Below are 25,542 nucleotides of genomic sequence, written 5' to 3'. Positions count from 1 at the left end.
TGGCGTTAGTGGTAAAGAACCCACCTGCCAATGTTGCCAATGTAGGAGATGTAAGAGACAATCCCTGGGTTCAATCCCTGGGTCAGGAAGATTCCCTGGAGGAGGACATGGCAACCCACTCCAGTATGCTTGCCTGGGAAATCCCACTGACAGAGAAGCCTGGCGGGCTATGGTCCACGGGGTTGCAAAGAGTCGGACATGACTGAGGCAACTTAGCACGCACACAAGGTATTGATTAACCTCTTTTTCTATTTTATTTTCTCCTTTGGTCTCTTCCACCTATCAGCTATCCAGGGGAAAACACCAATGGCACCAGGATTTGAGGCAAAAAGTGAAGACTCAGAATGCTGGTGAAAGCAAAGAAGGAACCTGGAGAACTTGATTATGAAAAATGAGAATCAGGCTCCCAAAGCAGAATCCAGTTGACCAGGGGAAGTCTTTGATCGCAGACGTTGGCTGTGGCTGTTTTCCCTTTTTGATCTCTAGAGTCTTTTTTTATCCTCCAATGTTTTCCTCAAATAATGTCTGGGAGTTGATACCCCTCAATTTCATAGCTGCCAAGAGAGAAAACCAATAAAACTACTAGCTACAGTCAGCTTCAGGCCAGTGGTCCAGACAGACCCAAGGAGAAGGGATTGTAAAGAAACTGAAATCTACCTTTGGAGTAAATTACTGATGGTGGAATTTCAGTTACTGTATAAAAAATATTCTTTTCTCTGCTTTTCCTAGCCTCATTCTAAAGAAGGACAAGCAGAGTCCAGCAGAAAAGCCTGGCCCAGCCACAAAGCCTGGCCCATTCCTCTAAGAAGCAGGAGCAGAGAGATTTCTAAATACAGCTTAGTGGTCAGTGGGGGATTTGGATCTGTCTACCTTCTGGCTGTTTGGAGAGGGAAGTGATTACTTCCGACTGGGGCAATCAGGGAAGGAGTGCAGCATCTGACTCCTGCTTAGATGAATGGGCTTCTCTGATGTCTCAGATGGTAAAGAATCCATCTGCCAATCCAGGAGACGAAGGTTCTGTCCCTTGGTCTGGAAGATCTCCCTGGAGAAGTGAATGGCTACCCACTCCAGTATTCTTGCCTGGTGAATTCCATGGACAGAGGAGCCTGGCGGGCTACCATGCACAGGATGAGGAAGAGTCGGACACTGACTTAGTGATAAACACTTTCACTTTTCACTTAGATGAAGCGGTTGGATTTGGACCCAAGTACAAGTGGGAGAAAGGCATTCCTCCCTGAGCTCACAGCACAAGCAATGTAAGATCAGAGTGCAAGGGGTGCTTGAAGGTAACAGTGGAGGAGTTCAGTCTGATGAAGTGAAGAGGCCTGGGAAGGGGAGTAGCAGGGGATAAGGCCAGTGAATACAGACTAAGGAGGTGATGGTATAGTTGGGGGGTGGGCAGGATCAGATGACCCGTGAGGTTAAAATTCCAGCTCACAGTAGCATACTAGGTGAGAGACATTGAAGTTCCTTGACAAATCTCAGATTCCTCATCTATGAAATGGCAATAACCCTAATAACTGGGTTGTTGGAAGAGAACTAGATAAGATTGGGCCTTCCCTGATGCTTCAGTGGTAAAGAATCCGCCTGTAATGCAGGAGTGGAGAAGGAAATGGCAACCCCCTGGTGGGCTGCTGTGCATAGGGTCTCACAGTGACTTAGCATGCATGCATGCATTGGAGAAGGAAATGGCAACCCGCTCCAATATTCTTGCCTGGAGAATTCCAGGGACAGAGGAGCCTGGTGGGCTGCTGTCTATGGGGTCTCACAGTGTCAGACACAACTGAAGCAATTTAGCAGCAGCAGCAGCAGTAATGCAGGAGATGCGGGTTCAGTCCCTGGGTTGGGAAGATCCCCTGCAGAAGGAAACAGCAAGGCACTCCAGTATTCTTGCCTGGAGAATCCTATAAACAGAGGAGCCTAGCGTGCTAAAGACCATAGGGTCGCATAGAGTCCGATACGACTGAAGTGACTTAGCAAGCACGTACATAAAGAGCTTAGTCCAGTACCCGGCGCCTGGTTAGTCCTCCGTAAATAAAGGCTAATGTTATTATTAATGCAAAGGCAGCTTTAAGGGCGATTAACTGGGCAACACAGTGAGAAGTGGGTTGAATTGGGAAGGACTTGCCCAGGACCCTGTACACAGTAGCTACTCAGGAAACACTGAACAGAATTGCATTCTCTGCTAGGCATCGGGCATGCAGGGGTATGGTTTCTGCCGTTTGTAAGCTCATGGTCCACAGGGACTCAGGTAAGTACCAGAGTTGGTGGGGAGAGGATGCAGACATAAATTCTTCAGATTATCTTCACTTCAACTGTTCCCTGCCAGAAGCGACGCGGGGGCCACGAGGGGCAGAATCCCCTCGCAGAAGCTCCCAGGGTTTAGCGAACCGCGGGTAAGACTAGAGTTAAGCCAGGACCCCCGGCGGAGAAGAAAAATTACGCAGGCGCAGTGCGGCTGCCGGGGCTCACCTGTCCCAGAGTGGGCGGAGCTAAACCGGGAGCGGAGCCGGAGGCCGGGCGGGCGCGATGACGTCAGGGCTCGGCGCCGGAGAGCAATCGCGTCCCGGAAGTGGCGGCGGAGGGGAAGGCGGAGGAGGGTCTCAGTCTTACGACTTCAGAGCGGCCCTGGGAAGAGGTTCGTCGTCGGGGTGGGGCGGGCCTGAGGAAACGCTCCGGGGTCCAGTGGCCCTATCAAGTGCCTCCTGGCCGTCCCCGCCCCCTCCCCACCAACGCAGCGACCGGGTAGGTGAGGTGGCACCCCCTCCCCACCCTGGCGCGTCTGCCAACTGTGCGGAGTTGGGCGACAGAACGCCACGGGGGCCACCACCTGCTGGCCCAGGGACCTTGGGTGTGGCCTTCTCTGGTTTGGTCCTCTGGGCCGCGTCAGCCTCCCTGACCTGCAGAGATGATGGCCCGGCCCCTGCCGGGGCAGACTTGCTTCACCTCCTCCTGTGCTCCTACCTCGCGCCCGCCCTGGGTCCTAGCTCCGCCTGCAGGGACTTCAGGTTCCTGATGGCCCCTTTGTTACCCTCCCCTTCAAACACCCGCTTCCCCCGCCGTCCCAGATCGAAGCCCCTACCCTTGGACTCCCTATTGTTGCTGTGCGCCAAGGCTCTGCCTCCTTGTTTACTTAAACTTAGCGTTTGGGTAGAGCTTGAGATTAGGAAAGAGAATGAGAGCGCCTGTGGCTCTCCGCATCCGAGAAGGAAGGGAATGGAGTGTTGTGGAAGGTAATGACGGCCGCGTGGGGTTCAGGAGGGGAAAAGGGGAGGAGGGTAACGGGCAGGGTTGGTTCAGGAAGTTGTTGGTAACTGAAGGGAGCGGGGGAAAGGTTAACCCGGGCAGAAGAAAGCTCTGGGTTCCTGGAGGATGAGCAGTTGATTCCTTCATTCCGCGAGCATTTATTGCATGTCCACTGTGTGCATAAACAGTGGAAGACAGTCTCTAACCTGGTGGAAGTCAAGGTTAAGAGGGATGACTGGCAAGAAAGCACGGAGTTTTGCTTTGGTGTGATAAGTGCCGTTAGGGGTGAGTACATGATCTTTTGTGAGCATGGTAGGGTCTCCCAGTTCAGACTGGGGATGTTGGCAAAGTCTTCTCAGAGCCAGAGAGTGATGCTTAAGCTGATACCTGAAGGATGAATAGGAATTAACTAGGGAAAAAGTGGAAGAACATTTCAGGACATCGTTTCTCTTGAGACCCCAGGCTGCCTCCCACCGGTAGCCATGTGTGTTTGGTCTTTATTGCTTATACTCTTGATTGATCTCTGGAGGAAAAGAACAGTAGATGGAGAGTCAGAAGAGCAGGATTTTATACAGTTGACCCGTGAACAATGCAGGGGTTGGGTGCTGACTGCGAAGTCAAAAACCAGAGTATGACTTACAGTAGGCCCTCCTGCCATTCCTCCGTATCCACCATTCAACCAACTGCAGATCATTTAGAACTGTAGTATTTACTATTAAAAAAAAAATCTGTATATAAGTGGATCCGTGCAGTTCAAACCCATGTTTTCAGGGGTCAGCTGTCTCTGGGTAACTCACTTCGCCTTGCTGAATGTCTTTCTCTGTGAAATGGGCTTTCCCCCTGTAGCCCTGCCTATCTTATAGGTTTGTTATGGCACCACATGAAATAATGCAGGTAGAAATGTGTTGAGCATTGGAAGTGCAGTGCAAATGTCAGGAATTCTTATGATTACAGGATGCAGACCTCAGAGCGAGAGGGCTGTGGACCGGAGGTGAGCCCCAGCACGGTCCCCGAGGCTACCCTGGAGTCTCTACCTGTTCCTACCAAGTTGCCGGCATTTGATCTGTTCAACTTGGTTCTGTCCTACAAGCGGCTTGAGGTCTACCTGGAACCCCTGAAGGACGCCGGCGATGGGGTCCGGTATTTGCTCAGGTACAGATTTTATTTAGAGTTGCTCTAACCTGCTGGGCCTTTTGCCTTCCTGCTTTTAGTTGCACTGGCCACTTAGGCAGTGGCTGGGCTGTCCTTTCTGCCCTGCTGAGGAGCAGTTCTGGGAGGTCTACTGGGCCTCTGGGCTTATTCTTGGTCCACCCCCTATCTCAGACCCAACCCAGGAGAGGCAGGCACTGGGAACCATCTGGTCTTTCACCAGAGTTTCTTCTTTGTGGCTGGATAAGCTCGTATCCCAGGACTGCTACCTAGCCTTGACCATTGGGCCTTCTAGCTGAAGCATGCTTTTTTCTTTTTTCCTTCTCTCCCAATATTAGCATAATTTATATTAAAATTAGGATGCAAACAAGTATCTATGAATAAACAGGTACTATTTTCACTAATCCTTTAGGCTTATGGCTCTCAAAATTTTTTGTTCCTATTCTGCTTTGATTTTCATCCTCGGTAAGTTTTTTCTACTTTCAGCTCACTTTATTTCTTTTGTTAAAGTATTTAAAATTACAAATACATGCAATTCTGCTCCCAAAACACTTCTGTTTGTCTCTAAATAATAATGCTTAAAAAAAAATAACATCATACCGAACAAAATTAACAATGTGATTCCTTGATATCACCCTATACCCAGTTCATATTCACATTTCCTCAGTTGCCCCAAGAATGTCATCTACCATTGTTTTGGCCCAATCAGGCTTCAAACCAGGGCCATGCATTCTGTGCAGTTATTATGTCCCTTAGATCTTTCTTGTTGAAATGGTCTTCATGACACTGATGTGCTGGAGGCTCAGCTGAGTGTGCTGGAGAATTTCCTACCTAGATTTGTCTGGTTGATGTTTCTTCCTGGTGCAGACTGGAGGTTAAATTTAAAAGTTGGATTAGATTCAAGTTAAAAAAAAATAAAGTTTTTTTTTTTTTGCAAAGGTCTTGTGTTCTTAATATTGCATGGTAATGGGAGTCACATAAAACCAGCTTGTCCTAAAGAGCAGTCGTTCTTCATCTAGAGCCTGTGCGTGGCGCTGTAGGGGTTATTGACTCTCCTGAACCTACCTGTAAAGTTGTGCAGGCACATGTGTGTATTTCTAGGGAGAAGGTCATCAGATTCTAGTAAAGACCTTCAACCAGCTCAGATGCCTGAGAGAGACAGGTTGGAGACAGGGCGAGTAGAGTTGGGTTAATTTCTCGAGGTGCTACAGAGTATTCATTCTTAACCTCAGTCTGGAAATAATTGGAACTTTATTTTTAACTCTGTCCAAGGCCCCCCGTTTCTCTTGTTTGCCCCAGAACTCCTTTAATTTATGGCATTATCCCTAGAGATGAGCTGTCAGGGTTCCAGAGCAACGTTCTCTACTTTTAGATGACTGTGCTGTCAACGTAAGGGGTAGGGAGGTGGTGTCAGAAGGGGCCGGCTTTGTAATTCCATCATGACCAGCTAGCTGCGATGAACTGTGGTCTTCCTTAGGGGAGTGTGTGGGCTTCACAGGGCTATGCTGTCTTGTGTTTTCTACTGTGTATATGTGCGTGCACCTGTGCACACAAGCATGGGTATGTATATACCTGCATATATGTGTATGTGTGTTTTGCCTTTTTGTGGCAAAGTGCAAAAGTTAAATATATCCTTAAAAAATATCTATATATCTATATATATATCTCCTGCCCTTTTCCTATTCTGGCACAGGTCTATCAGCACTTCTTGGCACTAATGTGTTAGGATTTTTCCATTTTATGAAGTTAGAAATCTGAGGATGTGGTGGGATTGAAAAAGTTGGCTGGGGGAGGAGCACTGGGCCTAAAAAGCCCCCAGGAGCTGTGGCCTCCGAGCCGCTGGGAGATGGAGCACTGGTCTGTGAAAGTGGCTGTCAGGTTCGTTTGTGTGTTTGGTTGTTCTTTCTCAGTAAAGAGGATTTGACTTTGAAGAAGGACCTAATCTTGAGCTTCTTTGAGGTCTGAAGCCTGGAGCCGCAGTTGATTTTTAAGACTTCTCTCTTCTGGGATCGGCTACTCCAGTAAGTGGGTCTCCATGAACAGAGTGTCAATAAAGACATCAGATAGAATGGAAGAATCGGGGAATTCCCTCATGGTCCAGTGGTTAAGACTCTGCACTTCTGCAGAAGGCGTGGGTTCAATCCCTGGGGGTGGAGGAATTAAGAAATCACGTGTTGCTCGGGCGTGGCCAAAAGAAATCTTTTTTGTTTTTTAATTAAAAAAAAAAAAAGGCTTTAAATGAAAGTGACCTCAGTGGCTGTGTAATGTTTTTATTTCTGAGATGGGATTGGCCTTAGACCTGACTTTTAATTTGCTTTTGCTCTGGTAGAGCAAGTAGATGGGTCTGAGGTCTAATTAGGGTGGTGTAAGTTGGAGTGTTTGCAATTTTAAGACGAAGAGAAAGGTTATTTCACTCCCTTACTCATAACTCTCATTAAAAAATAAAAGCAGCTCATAAATTAGTTAACCTCATTTTGTAACTGTGAAATACCCCAATTAGAGCAAAAGAACATGCATTGAAGTTCTGAATACATTGCAACTTAGCTGTTGATTTTTATATTTGCCTTTCTCCTCTGAGGGCTCACCTTATATACACTGATACTGCTCTTTAGAATGTAGGTGTCAGTGGCTTTGTTATTACATCTGTGCTCCCTTTATCCTATTAAATGTGCTTTATCAAGGACTAAGCCAGCGGCATTTGCTTGAACTCAGTACCCTCACTCTGATTTTCTTTCCTCTGTCTTTGGGGGCTTCTGTGTTGCCGTTTGGTGGTGGTGGAAGCCGGGTCTGTGTTTGGTTCTGAGAGTTCCAGTTCACTTCGGGCATGTTTGCTGAGAGAATGCTAATCCTAGTTTGTCTTCATTTTTTATATATTGAAATCTTTATAATTTTCATTCCTTTGGAATTAATGTATGTTTAAAACTCACAGAAAGAAGAGAAAATGGCAGATAAGGTCAAAGAAATCCTTCACATTTGTTCACTCAATTTTCATATTAGATGAATCTTATGCAGGAGGTGTATGTTCCTTTAAAATTAAAAAAAGAATATATTGCATACCAACTCTATCTCAGTAAATACAAAGAATAAAGGAAACCTTTAAAGAAGAATGTCATTGACACCTCTTAAAGAGAATAAAACCTTACACAACACAAGTTAAACAGAGTTATAACATTAAGAGATAATTTTATAAATTCTTCCTCCTCTTGTGGTTTCCAGAGGCTACCTTTTCTCACCCTGGGGCCTGGGGTGTGACCTCAGGTCTCTCTCCCGGTCGCCTGTCCAAGTGAGAGGCCCACTTTTCATTTCTTCCTGACTGTCTGAGTTACCTCTGAGCTCCCGGGCCTCCTCTTGCTCCTGGTTGGGAAGACCTGGCTGGAGGGGCAGCTGCCTTCAGTGACCAGGACTCTCTGTATTGCAGGTTCAGTTCAGTTCAGTCGTGTCTGACTCTTTGCAACCCCATGGACTGCAGCACGCCAGGCTTCCCTGTCCATCGCCAACTCCCAGAGCTTGCTCATGTCCATAGAGTCGGTGATGCCATCCAACCATCTCATTTTCTATCATCCCCTTCTCCTCCTGCCTTCAATCTTTCCCAGCATCAGGGTCTTTTCTAAGGAGTCAGTTCTTTGCATTAGGTGACCAAAGGATTGGAGCTTCAGCATCAGTCCTTCCAATGAATATCCAGGACTGATTTCCTTTAGGATGGACTGGTTTGATCTTGCAGTCCAAGGAACTCTCAAGAGTCTTCTCCAACACCATGGTTCAGAAGCATCAATTCTTCAGCACTCAGCCTTCTTTATGGTCCAACTCTCACATCCATACATGACTACTGGAAAAAACCATAGGTTTGAGTAGACCGTCCTTTGTCAGCAAAGTAATGTCTCTGCTTATTAATATGCTGTCTAGGTTGGTCATAGCTTTTCTTCCAAGGAGCAAGCGTCTTTTAATTTCATGGCTGCAGTCACCATCTGCAGTGATTTTGGAGCCCAAGAAAATAAAGTCTGTCACTGTTTTCATTGTTTCCCTATCTATTTGCCATGAAGTAATGGGACCGGATGCCCTGATCTTAGTTTTTTGAATGTTGAGTTTTAAGCCAGCTTTTTCACTCTCTTCTTTCACTTTCATCAAGAGGCTCTTTAGTTCTTCTCCGCTTTTTGCCATAAGGGTGGTGTCATCTGCGTATCTGAGGTTATTGATATTTCTCCGAGCAATCTTGATTCCAGCTTGTGCTTCATCCAGCCTGGCATTTTGCATGATGTACTCTGCACATAAGTTAAATAAACAGGGTGACAATATACAGCCTTGTGTTGCAGGTGGCAGACGCCATTGTGTTCCTTGCTGACCTGCCTGGGCCTCAACGTCTTGTTCCTCACCTTGAACGAGGGTAAGAACTGCTTCCAGGGCTTTTTGTGAATGAAGGTGGAGAGGAATTCTGAGAATTGGCCCTGTATGAGGGAGCTGCTTGTTCCGCTGTGGGATCAGCCTCTCTCCGTGTCTGCTCAGTGTCAGGACACAGGCTCCTGAGAGACCCACCTGGGGCTAGAATCCTGACTGGGCCACTGGTGTGACATCAGAAGTTCTTTAATCTGTCTCTTAAGGCCTAATCATCCTCATCTCTGAATGGGGTTTCCCTGTGGCTCAAATAGTAAAGAATCTGCCTGCAATGCAGGAGACCTGGATTCAGTCCCTGGAGAAGGAAATGGCAACCCATTCCAGTATTATTCTTGCCTGGTGAATTTCATGAACGGAGGAGCCTGGCAGGCTATAGTCCATGGGGTCACAAAGAGTCGGACATGACTGAGGGATGAAATGTCATTTTCTCTGAAGGGGGATAATAGAAGTGCTTTCCTCAGAGGGTAGTTGTGAAGTACGAGATAATCTATGTGTAACACTTAACACAGTTAAAATAAGCAGCCAGTACATTATAGCTATTTTTATTGTTTCCTCTGGACTAAATGCATTGACCTTTTCTCAGTTTGGTTTCCGGGGTCAGCTGAGGACATGACCTGGGGTGAAGGTACTAGGAAGGTGAACTGATGAGGCATTTTTGCCTGTTGATTTTCTCTGGCTCAGCAAGTGAGCCTGGTGGGGTCTGCCAGGCAGCCAACAGCAGTGAGGGGTTTGTAGCCTGCAGCCTTTGAGGTCGGTGTGTGGACAGGTAGGTAGCTGGAGGGGTCCTGGGTAGTGATGTCTCCTGGGGACCTTTTATGAAAAGGCATGCTGTGACCCAGCCCTTTTGGTTAGAACTGGCAGATGGCTGCAGAAAAAGCCAAGCCCATCAAGGGAAGTGAGTAAAGGGCCTGGGATGGAATGTTCTGAGGAGCTGGGTCCTATCTTCATGCCTTTGTTCTATTGAATTCCCATTTCTCAAGTGTCTCCTTTGCTTCCTGTGGTTTCAGTGAGCTGAAGAATAAACCCATTTCACATAAGACCTCATCTTCTGTGTCTTAAGCGTCTTAGTAGGACGCTTTTTCCGCCTCACTGAAACTCAGATATCCTTCTTAAGCTGTTAGATTTTTCTGAATGTATTTCCACAGAAAAATTAGTTCAGGTGACAGATACTTAATTACTTTGTACCCACTGCTCTGTTAGCTTGCTTCCATGTTAACATGGAAGAAGTTCCTTCCTTGGATTTTATTTTTGCCTCACCATTTCTCGATCCAAAGTGGTAAGTGGTGTCCTAAATGCCAGTGGAAGGCTTCCAGTCAGCCCCTGTGACCCAAAGGTCAGAATGTCAGACATCGGGAGCTCCCCATGGCCAGATCCCGGGCACGAGCTACCTGCTGTGTGCTGTGTACTAGTAGAGGGGTTTTTAATATTTTTGAAAGGGTCGGGGCTACGGCAGTGACCAGATGGGGAAAGTCCTAGCCCTTGGGGCCTACCTTCACGGAGAGGCCAACAGCCATGCCTGTAGTCTGCCTTGTGGTGGTTAGTTCTGTGAGGAAAACTAAAGCTGGGTTAAGAGGCTGGGGGGTGAGTGGGGAGATGCTGTTTCATACCAGGTGATCTGGGGCGGGCTCTTTTGGGCAGAGGCCTGGAGGAGGTGAGGGAGCGAGCACGTGGACATCTGGGTGGGTGGCGGCTCCTGGCACTGCTGTTTGCTTATCTGCAGTATTGTTGCTCCCACAGGTGCCTGGTACTCAGTGGGCGCCCTGATGATTTCAGTGCCTGCCCTACTGGGCTACCTTCAGGAGGGCTGCCAGGCACGGCTGTCCGAGTCTGAGCTGATGAGGAGGAAGTACCACAGCGTGAGGCAGGAGGACCTGCAGAGAGTTCGCCTGTCTCGCCCCGAGGCCGTAGCTGAGGTGAAGAGCTTGTGAGTATGGAAGGGGCCGGGAGGTAAGGGATGGTGACAGTACCAGTCCCACCACACTGAGTGCTTGCTGGGCACCGGACATTGTTTAAGGCAAAACGTGGATGTTATTTCCTTTGGTCTTTGTCAGAGTTCTGGGAGATGGCTACTATGGTTGACCTCCATTGATGAAGGAGGAAAAAGGCAAGTGACCAAGCTGGGATGGGAAGCCAGATCTAGCTGATTCCACAGTTTAGGGTCCTGCCTGAGCACACGCACGCATGAGTCACTGCCCGGGTTCAAACCCCAGCTCCTCCAGTGTGACTCTGGGCAGGTCACTCAGGTTTGTCGTCTGTTAAATGAGATAAGTATAGGCCTACGTCCTAGGTGGTTGTGAAGACTAACTGGGCGTCTGGTACCCAGCAAGTGTTCAGTTAAATATTAGTCATCGTCACTGCACTGTGGTTTACACATTTAGGAGGAACTTCCTAAATGTGACAGAGCTGGAGCTCCTGAGGAAGCACCTTCAGACTGTTGGCAGACAACAGCTGTAGCAGCTTCAGTGGCTCCCGTGACACACAGCAGGGGTTCTCATCTCTTCCTGGGCAGCAGAGACATCTGTGGAGCTCAAAAAAAATTATAAACAAGTGGAGGGCTGGGCTCCTCTGAAGAAATTCTGAGTCAGTTACCTGTGGGGGCGGGGGTGCTGCATATCTGCAGTTTTTCAAAAAACCTTTTTCCTTTGAAATGATTTTAAACTTATGGAAGAGTTCTAGGAATGGTGCAAAGAGCTCTCATCGACCTTTACCCAATAGAACACTTATTAATGTTCTGCCACATTGGCTTCATCTGTCTCCCTACACTAAGACGTAATTTTTTTCTTCCTGAACCATTTGAAAGTAAATCACAGACATCTTGTCTGTTTGCCCCAAACACTTCAGTATATATTTTCTAAGAACAAGGACATTCTCTTTCATCTCCACAGTCCTGTAATCAGATTTTGGGAATTTAACATTGATAACATTAGCATTAGTGCCATTATCTAATAACTGTTCATGATCAAATTTTGCCAGTTGTACTAATAAGGTCTTTTATATAAATTTCTCCTGATCTGGGCTCCAGTCCAGATTCTTACGTGACATTTAGATTTTAGTCTCCTGTGACCTGGAATAGTTCCTTAGTCTTTGTTTCTCATGACCTTGACATTTTAAAATAGAACAAGTTTATTATTTTGTAGAACTTGCCTTCTCTTTGGGTAGTTTGGTTCTTCACGATTGGATTCAGGTTTTGCATCTTTGGCAGAAATGTGACGTTGTCATTGTATCATATCAAGAGGTACATGATGTCACTGTTATGGGGGATACTAACTTTGATTAGTTTGGTGAAAGTTTCTCCACTGTAAAGTGACTATTTATTTTAGCCTCTAGAGTTAGTAATCTGAGTGGGGTACTTTGAGACTTCTTTGGGTAACTTGTTCCTCGTCAGACACTCACCCACTGCATTGAAACCCATGTTGGGTCTTGCTTTTATCAGTTTATCACTGTGATGGCTGCACAGGTGATCTCCTAAGTGTCATTATTACCTGACATTCTGTAAGAAAGAGCTTTTCCTTCTGATTATCTGTATGAATGCAGGATTTTAAAATTTTATTCAATGGGTTATAATCCATTACTGTGATTATTAATTTTGATCTCATTTTGTCCTCAGTTTGGGCTTTCCTGATAGCTCAATTGGTAAAGAATCCACCTGTAATGTAGGAGACCCTGGTTCGATTCCTGGGTCGGGAAGATCTGTTGGAGAAGGGATAGACTACCCACTCCAGTATTCTTGGGCTTCCCTTGTGGCTCAGCTGGTAAAGAATCTGCCTGCAATGAGGGAGACCTGGGTTCGATTCCTGTGTTGGGAAGATCCCCTGGAGAAGGGAAAGGCTACCCATTCCAGTATTCTATCCAGGAGAATTCCATGGACTGTATAGTCTATGGGGTTGATAAGAGTTGGATATGACTGAGCAACTTTCACTTTTTATATTTTATGATACAGTGGTGGTTTAGTTGCTAAGTAATGTCCTACTCTTGCGACCCCATAAACTGTAGCCTGCCAGGCTCCTCTGTCTCTAGGATTCTCCAGGTAAGAATACTGGAGTGGGTTGCCATTTCCTTCTACAGGGTCTTCCCGACCCAGGGATCGAACCTGGGTTTCCTGTGTTGCAGGCAGATTTTTTACCAACTGAGCTATGAGGGAAACCCTGTGATACAGTAGAATGTTCAAATTCATCTTCCACATTCCCTGCCTTGCTCTAGAATCAGCCATTTCTCCAATGAGCCCTTCAGAAACCAAGATCTGGGTGCTCATTGCACAAACATGCTCTCTTTGCTTTTGATGGGGTGGGGGATCCATTTCAAAACACTCTTCAGGTCAGTCTACCTGAAACCCTGGGTGGAAACACATTGCTGTGCATCCTGGCATCCGTCTTCACAGCTCCAGTGCATCTGGGAGGTGGCACCCTGCTCCTCATGGTATAGAGGAAAACTGCATCCTTGAAAAAGTTAAGTAACTGGCCCAACACCAACAGCTAGGAAGAGACCAAAGCCGGAACCTCAGCAAGTTTTCCAAGAAGGGGCCTGAGATGTATGAAGTTTCCCCGAATTCCCTGACCCTTCCAAGGGGTTTGAAGGGACTGGCTGAACCTAGGTAGCTGTGCCTGCGAAGTCCTGGGCCCTGCTGCCCTGGAGCTCTGTTAGGCCACATAGGCGGGTGAGGCAGGGTACACAGCGTGCACAAGCCCCTGTGTTGTGTCTGCAGCTTGATCCAGCTGGAGGCCCTCCTGAGCCGCCTGTGCGGCACCTGCGAAGCCGCCTACCGCGTGCTGCACTGGGAGAACCCCGCTGTGTCCTCACAGTGAGTGCCCCTCTGTTCCCACCGCCCCTGCCCTGAGGGCCCCAGGCAAAGACAGCTGCCTAAGAGCCCCCTGTCGCCCTAGCTCAGGGGAAAAGAGCCCTCTAGGCTCTTGTGTGCAGATCAGCACGTAGGCTTGTGGGCTTTAACGCCCTGCTTTGGTTTAACACCTTCTTTGCGCACTATGCTCAAAATATTTTAATAATAGAAAAATAACTCACCATGTAATCTCCCACCCTGGTATAGCAGCCGATCTCATGTTTGGATTGCCTGCTAGAGTTTGTCATAGGCACGTGGTGTCTATAGCTCAGAGTGTAGGTGAGACTCCTTTTTTTTTTTCACACTTATTGTACTATATAATTGGTTTTCCATGTTGCTACATAGCTTTAGGAATTACTTGTAATACCACACCAATATAGATAGTGATTATACTGTAATTTATGAAATTATATATTATACATCCTGTTGTGTATTTAGTCAGTTTCTACTTTTAATTACTAACCCTGTAGTGCACATTTTATGGGTTTAACTTTAGTCTTTTGAAACTTTTTTCCTTAAAATAAATTCTAGGATGGAACTATTGGATCAAGTGAAATGAATGTTTTTGAGGCTCTTCGTGTGTGATACTCACATTCGTGTGTGATACTCACAGCGACTCGTGCTTGTTTAGCCTCTCCTGGTGCCAGACACTGTGCTCAGTGCTCTCCATGGTACCGGCTCCAAATCTGTCTTGTTCCAGACTTCAGAGTCTAGATCCTGAGGAGTGATGTGTGTTAAACCCACTTAGGTGGCCCTATCCTCAGCCACCACTGCGGCCTCTAGGTGTCAGTTGTGACCTGTTGGTGGTTGTAAACCCTTTCTCCCCACTTTATGTTCCCCTTGTTTGATTAGCAGATCTTGTCAGCATATTAACTGTTCCCAGAGCTACTTCTTGCCCAGACTCTCCTGTGGGTATGCCCTAAACCAGTTTGCTTCTGATCTTATGAATTTCTGATCCTGTGGTTCCTCTCTGTCGGTCCAGGTTCTATGGGGCTCTCCTGGGCACGGTTTGCATGCTGTACCTGCTGCCTCTGTGCTGGGTCCTTGCCCTTTTAAACAGCACACTCTTTCTGGGGAATGTGGAGTTCTTCCGAGGTAAGCCCAGGAGAACCGGGCAGAGATGGGGTCCGGGCTGATCATGTGTTTGCTGTGCCTGCCACCAGGGGGCAGCACCACCCCAGAGTCCTGCCTTGGAGAGGGAGGTGGGACCCAGGGGAGGCTGCTACTAGGGGTCCCTTTCCCTTCCCCAGGCAGATGAATCACTGCCCACGTGATACGGTGGCTTCTGGGAGACGAGGGAGGGAGGTTTTCCCAGTGTTGCCACCCACCTCCAGGGTGCAGTCCCCCAGGAATCACTGCCTCGTCTCTGTGTAATCCCAGAGTACCCATCTGCCGTCTGGTTTCTGAAGCAGTGAGGTGGTCTGGAGAGGCCTTGAGTCGCAGATGCCTGGGCCTGTACATATGTTTGGGTGATTGCTATGCTTGTTTTCTTCCCTGTGGTTGGAAATTAATTATAGAAGCCATGATTTATCGGGCACTTACTGCATTTAATCTCTCTTTAACAATCTCCTGGGGTAGGTGTTGGTATATCTGTCTTGTTTATGAGGCTTAGGTTAGGTAACTTGTTCAGGCTTAGGAGGGTGACTGTTTCCTGCAGCAGAGCGTGGGTGCTGGAGGAGGCAGCCAGGTGCAGTGGTGGGTATCCCCAGAACACACTCATTCCATCCTGTTTCTGTCTTCCGCCCCATTCTCCTCACCCTGGGCAGTGGTGTCTGAATATAGGGCATCTCTGCAGCGGCGGATGAACCCCAAGCAGGAAGAGAGTGCCTTTGAGAGCCCGCCACCATCAGATGCTGGGGGGAAGGGCGCTCTGGTGGACTGCACTCCTGCACCCACGCCCACAGAGGTGAGCACCCCTAACTGCCCGGGCAGAGTCTGGTGTGGGCAGGCTGCCTGGCCTCCCTATTACCAGCCTGTCCATACTGTATAGCTCCTGGGCTGGCCTCTTCCTTCCCAGGCCCGCCTCCTCTGAAGTGCTTAATAGTAATAACTGTGGTAATAAGGGCTATGCTATGCTTTATTGAGTGTTTACTCTGCTGTTCAAGTACTTTATAGACCCATGAGGTGCAGGATATTTCTGAGAATGAGATTATTCTCCTTGTAGAAGAGAAGGCTGAGGCACAGAGTGGTTGTCCGCAGTCGGCGGGGTCGGGAGCCAGACCCCGCCCTATGGTTCCAGAGCTCTGCTCTCACGCACCATGTTCTGCAGCCACTGTCGGTCCTTTCGTGGCCTTGGTCCCTCTCTCTGTCCTGCTCGGTTGGAGACTGCTCTCTTTCCCCTGACTTCCTTCTTGCCGGCAGCTGTGCCATTTCTTCTGAGGCGTGAACCGCTGTTTTGAGAAACCTGGATGCTGGCTCTGGGGAGGTGGCCTCTCCCTGGGGGCAGGGCTGTCACTGCTCTGACTGTTGAAGGGTCTCTCTTCCCAGGACCTCACGCCGGGCAGTGTGGAGGAGGCGGAGGAGGCCGAGCCTGACGAGGAGTTTAAAGATGCGATTGAGGTGGGTGGCCTTCCCTGGCACCCCCAGCTGGCCAGGTCAGAAGTTGGGTGGTCCTGGCGCCGTGTGGCTTCTCACATTCCAAGTCTGGGCTTTGAGAGTTCTCTTATGTCCAAGTGAGAAGGTGAAATGTGCCCTGTGCTCAGACCCACTGGTTGAAAGGCTGCCACCGAACCTCTGCCCGTCCTCTTGCTGACCTTGGCGTCTGTCCTGGGTGCCCAGGGCGGGGGTGGCTCTGCAGGCCTCTGGGAAGCGCCCTGCTAGGGGAGGTGGGCCGTTTACTGCCTTGGCTGGAGACTGTGGGCCTGGGGCCTTTGATGTGGGGCAGGCAGAGTTGGAGGAGGGCATTGCCCCGGTCTCTGCCTGCTCTTCTGAAGGATGAGGTCCATCAGATGTCCCTTTGAGGGGTGAGAATGGGAGGCTGAAGAAAGCAGTTGCATGGCCAAGTGCTGGGTTGGAGAAAGTTCAACAGTCTGCCTGGTTTTAGGACAATGGTTCACACTGGTAGTTTGCAGAAGTGTTTTATTTGGCACGCAAAGCTTTAATTTTTTAGCCGATATTTAAAAATTGGAGAGACTATAGTAAAAACTCTGAATTTTTCAGTTTTTCTAAAAACTCAGCAGCTCTGGGAGCCCTGAGTCTGCAGTGGTCAGTGTAGCTGAGGAGAGACTGTCTGCTTCAGAGAAGTCACATAATCCGCACCGATTCCTGTCATCCCTGGTCACGGAGTCCTGGTGGCATTCGCCATTTATTGTCATGTTTGCTCTATGGCTTTTTTTAAATAGGAGGAATTCACTCTTTATAACTCTTGTGAAGTGGGGGATGCAGGAAATGGAGGTCTTGGACGTTTCCTCCAGGCCTATGGTTTTCACCCAGCTGGCTGTTACTGTAGCCTCATCCGCATGGGCGTTTCCATTTTCCACTGCTGAGATTTCTCCAAAACCTGAATGTACGACTGTGGACTCTTAAGTTGTGACTCTTTGAGTACACACCTTCTCCCCGGCTGATTGATGTTGGGATCCTTAACGGGGTCTCTGTTAACCTCGCCCTTCAGTACGTGCTCAGAGTCAGTGTGGTAGCACTCCCGTGCTTCCTTTTGCTTGGGGAACCCCTCCCGGCACCTTCCTTCTTGCTATCTTCTCTCTGTTTTCTTTTCTTCTCCCCCGCACCTTGGGAGGCAGGAGACCCACTTGGTGGTGCTGGTAAGTAGGAGCCTTGGTGAGGTGGGCAGGGGCTGAGGGGGTTGAGGAAGGGTGGCTGAGCCGAGCTCGCCACGCCTCGTGGGGTTCGCCACGCATGCAGGTCCCAGAGCTCTGTCAGGAGGGGACAGGACTGGAAGGAGCTGTTCCCGCAGGAGGATGACGAGGGGGCCCCGTGCCCGGCAGAGGACGAGCTGGTCCTGCAGGACAACGGCTTCCTGAGCAAGAACGAGGTGCTGCGCAGCAAGGTGTCGCGGCTCACTGAGCGGCTCCGCAAGCGGTACCCGACCAACAACTATGGTATGCCGGGGGAGGGCGGGTTGGAGGTGTCCTGGCCACGGGGCAGAGGTGCGGCGTTCTGAGGAGGAGAGCTGTGTCCATGGCACCCTAGGGAGGTAGCACAGGCACAGCGGGGCTGCGAGGGAGGGAGCACGGGTTCCTTCTGGGGTCTCTCCTCATTACTTCTTGTGGGAAGATGAGTTCAGTTCTGGAAGCGCTCCTTTGGGACCACGGGGCAGTGTGGTCCTGAGGCAGGTGGAGCCATGGCAGGCGGTGGAGCGTGCGGCTGAGTGAGGGGTCTGAGTGTCTAGGTAACCCCATTGCTGCCAGGTGACCTTAAGCAAATTATTTCACTTCCCCGTGCCTCAGTTTTCCTTCTGTAAAAGGGGACTGTTGCTGAAGCTCCAATACTTTGACCACCTGATGAAAAGAGCTGACTTATTAGAAAAGACCCTGATGCTGGAAAAGGTTGAAGGCAAAAGAAGGGGGCGGCAGAGAGTGAGATGGTTGGATGGCATCACCAACTCAATGGACACGAATGTTAGCAAACTCTGGGAGATGGTGAAGGATGGGGAAGTCTGGCGTGCTGTAGTCCATAGGGTCGCAAAGAGTCGGACGTGACTGAAGACGCGACTGAACGACTAAACAATGACAAAAGGGAATAGTACAAGTTCTTATCTCACAGGGTTGCTGTGGGTCTCAAGAGAGAGAATGCTTATGAAGTGCTGGCACATTGCTGGCTGGTTCATAGTGAGTGCTTCATAAGGGCTGCTTTTATCACGGGAGGCCCTGGTCTTTCCCTCAGGTGCCTAGGCACTTGTCTGGATCTTTCCAGTCTGATTGGAAGCAAATGGAAGGAAACACTGTCTTCTGGGGATGATAGAGCCCCGGCTTCCCTTCTCCCCAGCCAAGTCCATAGATTGGCCAGTCCTCATTATACTGACTGAGGGGTGGATCCAAGAATGTGACCTTGGAGAAAGGTAGACTTGATTGTCCTCGAAGCTTGGAGGGACTTCTCTGATGGCTCAGATGGTAAAGAATCTGCCTGCGATGCAGGAGACCCAGATTTGATCCCTGGATCAGGAGAGTCCCCTGGAGAAGGAAGTGGCAACCCACTCCAAGATTCTTGCCTGGGAAATCCTATGGACAGAGGAGCCCAGAGGGCTCTGGTCCATGAAGTTGCAAAGAGTCAGACACACTGAGCTGACTAACAAGCTTGGAAGCCTGGCTCTGATCAGAAGAGCGTGAGCCAAGCCAGATGAAGTTATAGCTGGAGCCTGGACGACTGGAGACTCAGGGGTCTCCCTGGTCCTGAAGCAGAGCCTTGCTTCTGCCTGTTGTCAGCAGACAGGGAGGAGGATGGGCTGGCTGTGCCATGAGGTCTGGTGGGAGAGAGTTCCGAGGAAGCCCGTGGGGTTTATCGTGAGGTATTTGACCTGGGCGCTCCAGGGCCTGCCTTCCTGCTCCTGCAGCGACCAGGGCAGTTGACTCCTGAGCGTTAAACATCCTGGGACACCCTGTTTCTTTCTGCTCTTCGAATGCCTCCAGGCATTCAGGATCCCTTCCTTTCATTTGTGATGGTTGCTGACTGCTGCCGATCGCTCTGTGTCCAGTGCACTTTCACATACGCCGTCTCACTTAGTCCTTAGAAGCAGCCAGGCTTCAGAAGTCCCAGATGACATTACACCAGACTTAATGCTCTTGTTCTGGCAAACCATACTTTTATATCTGTGAGTTTTAAATAAAGCCCCTTAGATGCTCCCATTTTACAGGTGAGGAACCTGAGGTTGAAAAGAGTGACTTGGCCAGTATTCAGCCAGCACGCGGTTGAGCTGTAACTCAGATCCACCTTATCTGATCTCACTCACTTCTTTCTAGCTCACCATCTTCCCTTTGCCCTGGTGTCTGAAGTGCCCCAGTTTTATGCCTATCCCATTTCTGTATTTGGCTTTTGGTTCAGATAATCCCTACCGAGATGGGTGAAGTGTTGTCAGGTTCCCACGAGGATGGTGAAGCCAGAAGACAATTATTCTCCTAAGCCCCACTTAGCCCTCCACTCTTAGGACTGCTTGCTGTCCCTCCCTTGAGGCATCGTCAGGCTCTTGGCTGTGAGGGCAGGTATAGCAGCTCTGTTCTGGGGTCTGCGTCCTGAAGGGCTGGGTGAGTGAGCTGCTCTGGGGGCCGTTCTGTTTTGGCTGCCAGTGGAGGGAGGGGGGTCCACGGGAGGAGTGAGGAGGGCAGGCTGCTCATGAGCCTCTCCGTGGCCTCCAAGTGGGGGAGTCCTACTGGGAAGAGCCCACTCTGTCCTGGAGGCTCTGTGCCCGTCGCCCTGGCAATGGTCTCAGGCTCCTCTGCTCTCTCTGCCCCTGGGGCATCTCACATGATGAATCAGGACCTCTGCTAAAAACAGGCAGGAAGAATTGGTAGGTCTTGGCAAGGAATAGGGGTGCTCTCCACATGCCTGCCTGAGCCGGTGTCAGCATGCAGAACAGGCCCTGGCCCCAGCCCTGTGTGGTGCGTGGCTGTTTTGTTAGCCCACGTGACTGCCTTGGGGTGCTTGGCCCTGGTACTCCTTACAGTTGAGAGGGGCCAGAGTGCCAGTCTGTGACCCAACTCTTTCCTCCCAGCCCACGCTGCTTGCTGAGGGGAGGCAGAGGCGGGCTGCCTTGCCCTGATTTTTGGTGTTGGGAGCAGAGTCCCAGAGCAGCCTGTTTGCTGGGGTGGCGCCACCCACTGGCGGTGTGCCGTGCTCTTCTGTGTCCTTTGCTCTGCCTGGGTCGTGAGCTGACTGACAGCAACAGCATCTGCCTTACACCCACTGGTGTCAGCTTTGTCCCTGCTCGAGCTGGGTCCCTGTCCTCCAATGCAGGCAGTGTGTCCCCATTTAGTGAGAGCTATGGGGGACTGTGGCTGGACAGCCCGAATCTCTTTGGGCCTTTGTGTGAGGATGAGGCCTGGTGCTCTGTGCCTGGCCAGACAGGTGGTCCTGGAGGCCTGGCCATGTGCCCTGAACCTAGTAATTGCTTTGATCGGATCATCGGAGGCCTGCAGGCCCCAAGTTGTAGAAATGTCCTTCAGTAGTCTTGTCTCCTTCCGGGTTTTTCCAGGACCCAGCCCAGCTCCCTTCCCTCCCACAGCCTTTGGCTGGGCTCTCTGGTCCCCTGTTGTGAACACCCTCCTGCCTCATCTGGACCCCAGCCTTTTCTCCCCTGGCTCAGTGACCCCCATCTGCATGGAGATTTCTGTGCTGAATTGTGGTCAGTATTTCTGGCGGCGCCCTTGGGACTTCCTTGTTCTCATCAGGAGCTTGTTCTCATCAGTTTCTGCTTCAGGAGCTTGTTGGAAGTCATGATGGCCCAGCGTGGCCTTTCCTCCCCTCCATCCTTTTGGGTTTTTTCTTTCGGCTGCGTGTATGCCCTTCATCAGACTGTGTCATTGTCGCAGCCCACCTTTCCCTTCTTTAATTTTCCTGCAAGCATGGGTGGGCAGCGAGCACAGCTTCTGTTAAGTCCCTTTGCCCTGATGTAGTATCTGAAGGCATGATCGGGGGAGTTCCCTGGCGGTCCAGTGGTTAGGCCTCCACACTTCCACTGCGGCACACGGGTTCAGTTCCTAAACAGGGAGCTAGGATCCTGCATACTGTGCGATATGGCCAGGAAAGGGGAAAAGAAAGGGCAGTCCTCTCTTCCCCATCTTCATCTCTTCTTGCACCCCCGTTGCCTCCTCCCAGCTGTTTTCTAAGTTGCTGTTGCTGCTTCTGCTTAAAACCTGATCTGAAACCTTGTGGTCCTGTTGTATCTGGTCGCTTAGGCAGGATCTCTTCCCCTGGTGGTATCCACCCCGGCCTGCCCACCACACACGTGCCTGCACCTCTTGCCCTGTGAGTCTTCTTGGTTGGCACCTGGTTCTGAACTTCACCTCTTGCCCTGCAAGTCTTGGTTGGCACTTGGTTATGAACGTCTGTCCTAGAATCTTCAGATGACAGGAAGCAGGAGTCTGGTGTTCAGGAGGTGTTTCTCCCTCTAGCTGTGGGCAGAGTGTTTGTAAGAAGATACTTTGGAAGGGATCGTGTCAGGCGGGTTTCATCTGAGATCATCGGAGCGATGCCTGTTGTCAGGTCCCTCCCACCTTGGTGTCATTTCAGGGGGAGGTTCTGCTGGATGCTCTTCTATTTGGGCTGGACCTGCAGGTGGGGGTGGAGGTCTCTAAACCCCGGGTGGGAGCAGGGGCGGCAGCTGTGTGTAGTCTGGGACATTGGTTTTTCCTGAGTGGTTTGAACCTCTCCTCTGGCTGTGGACTTTGCTCTTTGCTGCCAGCCAAGGAGCTGGGTTGGTGCCCGTAGTGTCGCCATGAAGAAGACCCAGGAGCAGGTGAGAGTTGAGATGTTTGGACTGGGTCAGAGCTGAGCTGCTGCCTCTGTTTCTCAGGGAGCTGTACGGGCTGCTCGGCCACCTTCTCAGTGCTGAAGAAGAGGGTAAGTCTCCTCGAGGGTGCTTTTGTTGGGGACTCGGGATGAGATGTAGGGGAGTAGTGCCGTGTCACAGATGAAGTCTGACTTGTTGGGCCACGTGAGGCCTGGGGTCTGGTCGGACGGTTACTCGAAGGAGCAGGTTTTCCCTCCCTTGTGTCCACGCCTTCACCAGCCTTCCTGTGGGATGTCCCTTCTGGTCTTAGTCCTGCCCTGCTCAGGCACTGCCCTACTCGTAGAGTTGTCCCCAGTGTCTGGGGGTGGGGATCGGAGACTGACCTTGGCTCTCATCCACAGCGGAACTGCAGTAACTGTGGAAACATCTTCTGCTCTCGATGCTGCTCCTTCAAGGTGCCCAGGTCCTCCATGGGGGCCACAGGTGAGTGGTGCAGGCTGGGGGTCGGGGTCCGCCTCCCTCTTCTAAGAGGGGTGCTGCATGTGGGAAGGAGCCAGGGTCAGTGAGAGGTCCAGGGAACTCGGGGTTTCCTCCATCTCCCATTAAGGAAGGAAAAATGGAAATATTTGCTGCATGGACAAGAGCATATGTATATAATGTATCTGAATTATGAAGTCCAGTAGTGAATACCAGTGACCACTTCACTGCAGTTAGAAGATAGAACGTGAGCAGCCTCACCCGGCTCCCCAGCTCCACGCCTGCCTTCCCCAGGGAGACCACAGTCCTCAGTCTCATGCTTTTTATTTTATTAAAAACATTACCAAGGCAATGAGAAAGAGACTAATTTCTTTTCCTTCTATAAAAGCCATACATACTCATTGTAAACAAAAGAAAAAACCAAAGAAAGGAAGACATTCCTAATCTATTTCAGAAAGAATTGTTAGGTGTGGACCCATCTGGGTCATTAATGCCATCACACATGGGATAAATTCATATGCATGTGCTTAAAAAAAAAGGGAGCATGTGTTACAGACTGCTTTGTAATATGTTACAATGTTAAATTGAATGTGTTTATTTTTTCATTCTTCTGGTCATGCTAGTAACATATGCTTATTCTAGAAGATTTGGAAATTACTATACAGAAGAAGAAGGAAGAGAAAAATAATCTTGTAATCTTACCACCCAGAGATAATAACCACTGTTAAAACATTTTGGAAAATTTTCTCCTGGTATTTTATTTTAAAAAGCATTTTAAAAGTTATTCTTTTGGTGCCAAAATAATGTCTAACGCATAGAATATCTGGGAGAGGCTTGCTGTTGGCATGGTCACTCTCGGAAACCCCAGGTCCCGTGGAAAGAGAAGTTTCTGAGGGCGAGTGCGTGAGCTGGGACAGTGAGCTTGTAGGCGGGGGGAGGGTGGTCTGTGTGGGGCTTGGGGTGGGGTGGAGTGGGATGGGGAGGTGGTTCCAGTTGGAGGGGCAATGAGCCAGAGGGCATGAGGAAGCATCTCACCAAGTTCTTCCTCCTTTTCAGCCCCTGAAGCCCAGAGAGAGACTGTGTTTGTGTGTGCCTCGTGTAACCAGACCTTGAGCAAGTGAGAAGAGGGGCCAGGGTCCAAGAGGCCACCTGTCCCCGGGGCCAGCGGTAGACCCCACTCTCCCCACCCTTAGCCTTGGGCAGATGTGGTCTGAATGCTAGGTAGGCCTTGCCTCCCTGCCCCCGCTGTCTACGTCCGGGTTCTGGAGCAGTCCTTCACTCCTGCGCATGGCCAGTAGTGGTTGCTCCTCCACCAGGACTGGCATGTTTGCCCTGCTCTGTTCTGGGTGTTAGGGAACTCAGGGCTGGGTGGGAAATAGAAGTTAGAGGGCAGCAGTGAGCCAGGCCTGATCTGGACTGGTCTTCTGGCATCCCTGCATGCCTGGAGTTCTCTGAGGCTGGAGGTCAGAGGTTGGGAAAAGCGCTTCTTGCCCCGCTGGGTGCTGGGCCAGGCCCTTGCCTGCCCAGAGCCTGCAGAAGGGCATGCACCGTGTCCCAGTTCTGCTGTTGGAGTGTTCCTGCAGGCCTCAGGAGCTCTTCGTTTCCCCGCCAGAGGGCATGGCCAGGGCTGTCAAGACCAAAAGTACTTCTAGAAGCAAGGTCAGAGTTCCCAGATTCTCTCAGAGGAGGGCCTGGCAGAACCCTTCAGCGTTAAGCAGAGCAAAACACGGGGAGCCGCAGCAGCTCAGAGGCCTCAGCCCCACCTCGCAGAGACCCTGGCTTACAGTCTCAGCCCACATGTTATCCTAGTTTTTTCAGCTCTGCCGGGAAGATGCTGGGCACTCAGTCACTCCTGCTCCCCATTTTCAGAGCCTTGGCCACCCTCCTCTGGCCTAGAGCTACCGCTTCCCTCACTGGCCCCTCGTCCCATGGAGTGAGTGTGAGGCCAGGTAAGCTCAGCAGAGGTCCTGAAGCCCTTGACCTCTGGGGGCCTGGGAAGTGTGGGGTCTCGCTAGGCTGGTCTCAGATTCCAGGGCTGATCTGTAGTAGGGCAGCCTCAGTTACAGGATAAGGCCACCTGGAGTGCCCATCCTGTCTGCAACAGTTTTGTCTTCACCCTGGACTCTTAAGGGCTCAGTGTCTCTCCCTAAGCCATGAGCGGGCTCAGGCACCCCTTCCTTCCCCAGGAGCTTCCTTGCCTTTTTGAAGTATTTATTTATTTATTGCATGATTCCCGGGAACATGGGGCACAGGGAATGGGATCAGGAAGATGGGGGCCCTCTCCTGCCCTAGGGTTCTCCCCTGGACTCATGGGCTGCCTGGGACTCAGAGCCTGGGAGGTGGAGACGTTTCTGTACTATCAGCTGGGATGTGAGGAGGCAAGCTGGGAGTCAGGGCTCATCCTAGGCCAGCTTTCTTTCCCGGCCAGCCAGTCTAGGAGCCAGGGGCCTGCCCCACGCCCAGAGGGGCAAATCCCTGGGGAGCCAGGCAGGCCTTGGTAGACCCCCTTCCTCAAGCTCCTTGGTCCTGTTGAGATATGAGTTAAGTGCTCATGCTTTATTTACACTGGAGAGGAACTACAAGGATGTCTTTGTATATGGAGAATTGTCAATAAAAAGGCCTCAAACTTCCTATGTTTTCGTTCTGGTCCTTGCCTGCCCCCTCTCCCTGAGGCTAGAGAGCCAGGTGCCCCCCAGTGCTGGCCAGGTTTGCAGGCCTGGGCTGTGTCTTCAGGACGGGGCGGAGGGGCCACGGAGGTTGAGGTCGTGTGTGAGCTGGGGTTGGAGGAAAGCTGTGCCTTGCGCAGGAGGTGCTCAGCGAGATGCCTGTCGGATTGACTTGAGGTGCCGTCTTGTGACCACATTGTGAGGGCCAGGGCTTGGGGTTAGGACCAGGACTCAGTAAATGCTAACTAAGCCACACAGGCTTTAGAATGGAAAGATTTTAGCTAATCCCTCTGAGAAAGCAGGAAAGGATCAGCTCTGGGGGAGGCTGAGAACCAGCCAGAAAGAGGATTGGCTGTGAGATGGGAAGTGGGAGCAGTGCTCTA

The 25,542-nt window shown here is 50.3% G+C and overlaps 1 protein-coding gene across 8 annotated transcripts; it reads left to right on the top strand.

The window, feature by feature from the left end:
• Positions 1-2,532: 2,532 nt before the first annotated feature.
• On the top strand, positions 2,533-25,126 carry ZFYVE27 (zinc finger FYVE-type containing 27). 8 transcript variants are annotated; one of them, XM_027528393.1, is made up of 13 exons: positions 2,533-2,638; positions 4,201-4,398; positions 8,706-8,776; positions 10,522-10,708; positions 13,487-13,582; positions 14,601-14,713; positions 15,385-15,524; positions 16,106-16,177; positions 17,356-17,376; positions 17,529-17,673; positions 22,080-22,126; positions 22,418-22,499; positions 23,550-25,126. In XM_027528393.1, exons 2-13 carry the CDS (start codon positions 4,202-4,204, stop codon positions 23,612-23,614), a joined length of 1,236 nt encoding a protein of 411 aa, XP_027384194.1. In that variant the 5' UTR covers positions 2,533-2,638; position 4,201; the 3' UTR covers positions 23,615-25,126. The 8 variants fall into 8 exon arrangements, with proteins under 8 accessions (XP_027384194.1, XP_027384193.1, XP_027384192.1 ...); XM_027528392.1 differs by having other exon boundaries at positions 2,542-2,749; XM_027528391.1 differs by having other exon boundaries at positions 2,543-2,745.
• Positions 25,127-25,542: the final 416 nt, after the last annotated feature.

Source organism: Bos indicus x Bos taurus, chromosome 26, assembly GCF_003369695.1.
Source record: "Bos indicus x Bos taurus breed Angus x Brahman F1 hybrid chromosome 26, Bos_hybrid_MaternalHap_v2.0, whole genome shotgun sequence".
Lineage (NCBI taxonomy): Eukaryota > Metazoa > Chordata > Mammalia > Artiodactyla > Bovidae > Bos > Bos indicus x Bos taurus.
This window is presented reverse-complemented; position numbering and strand designations above follow the sequence as displayed.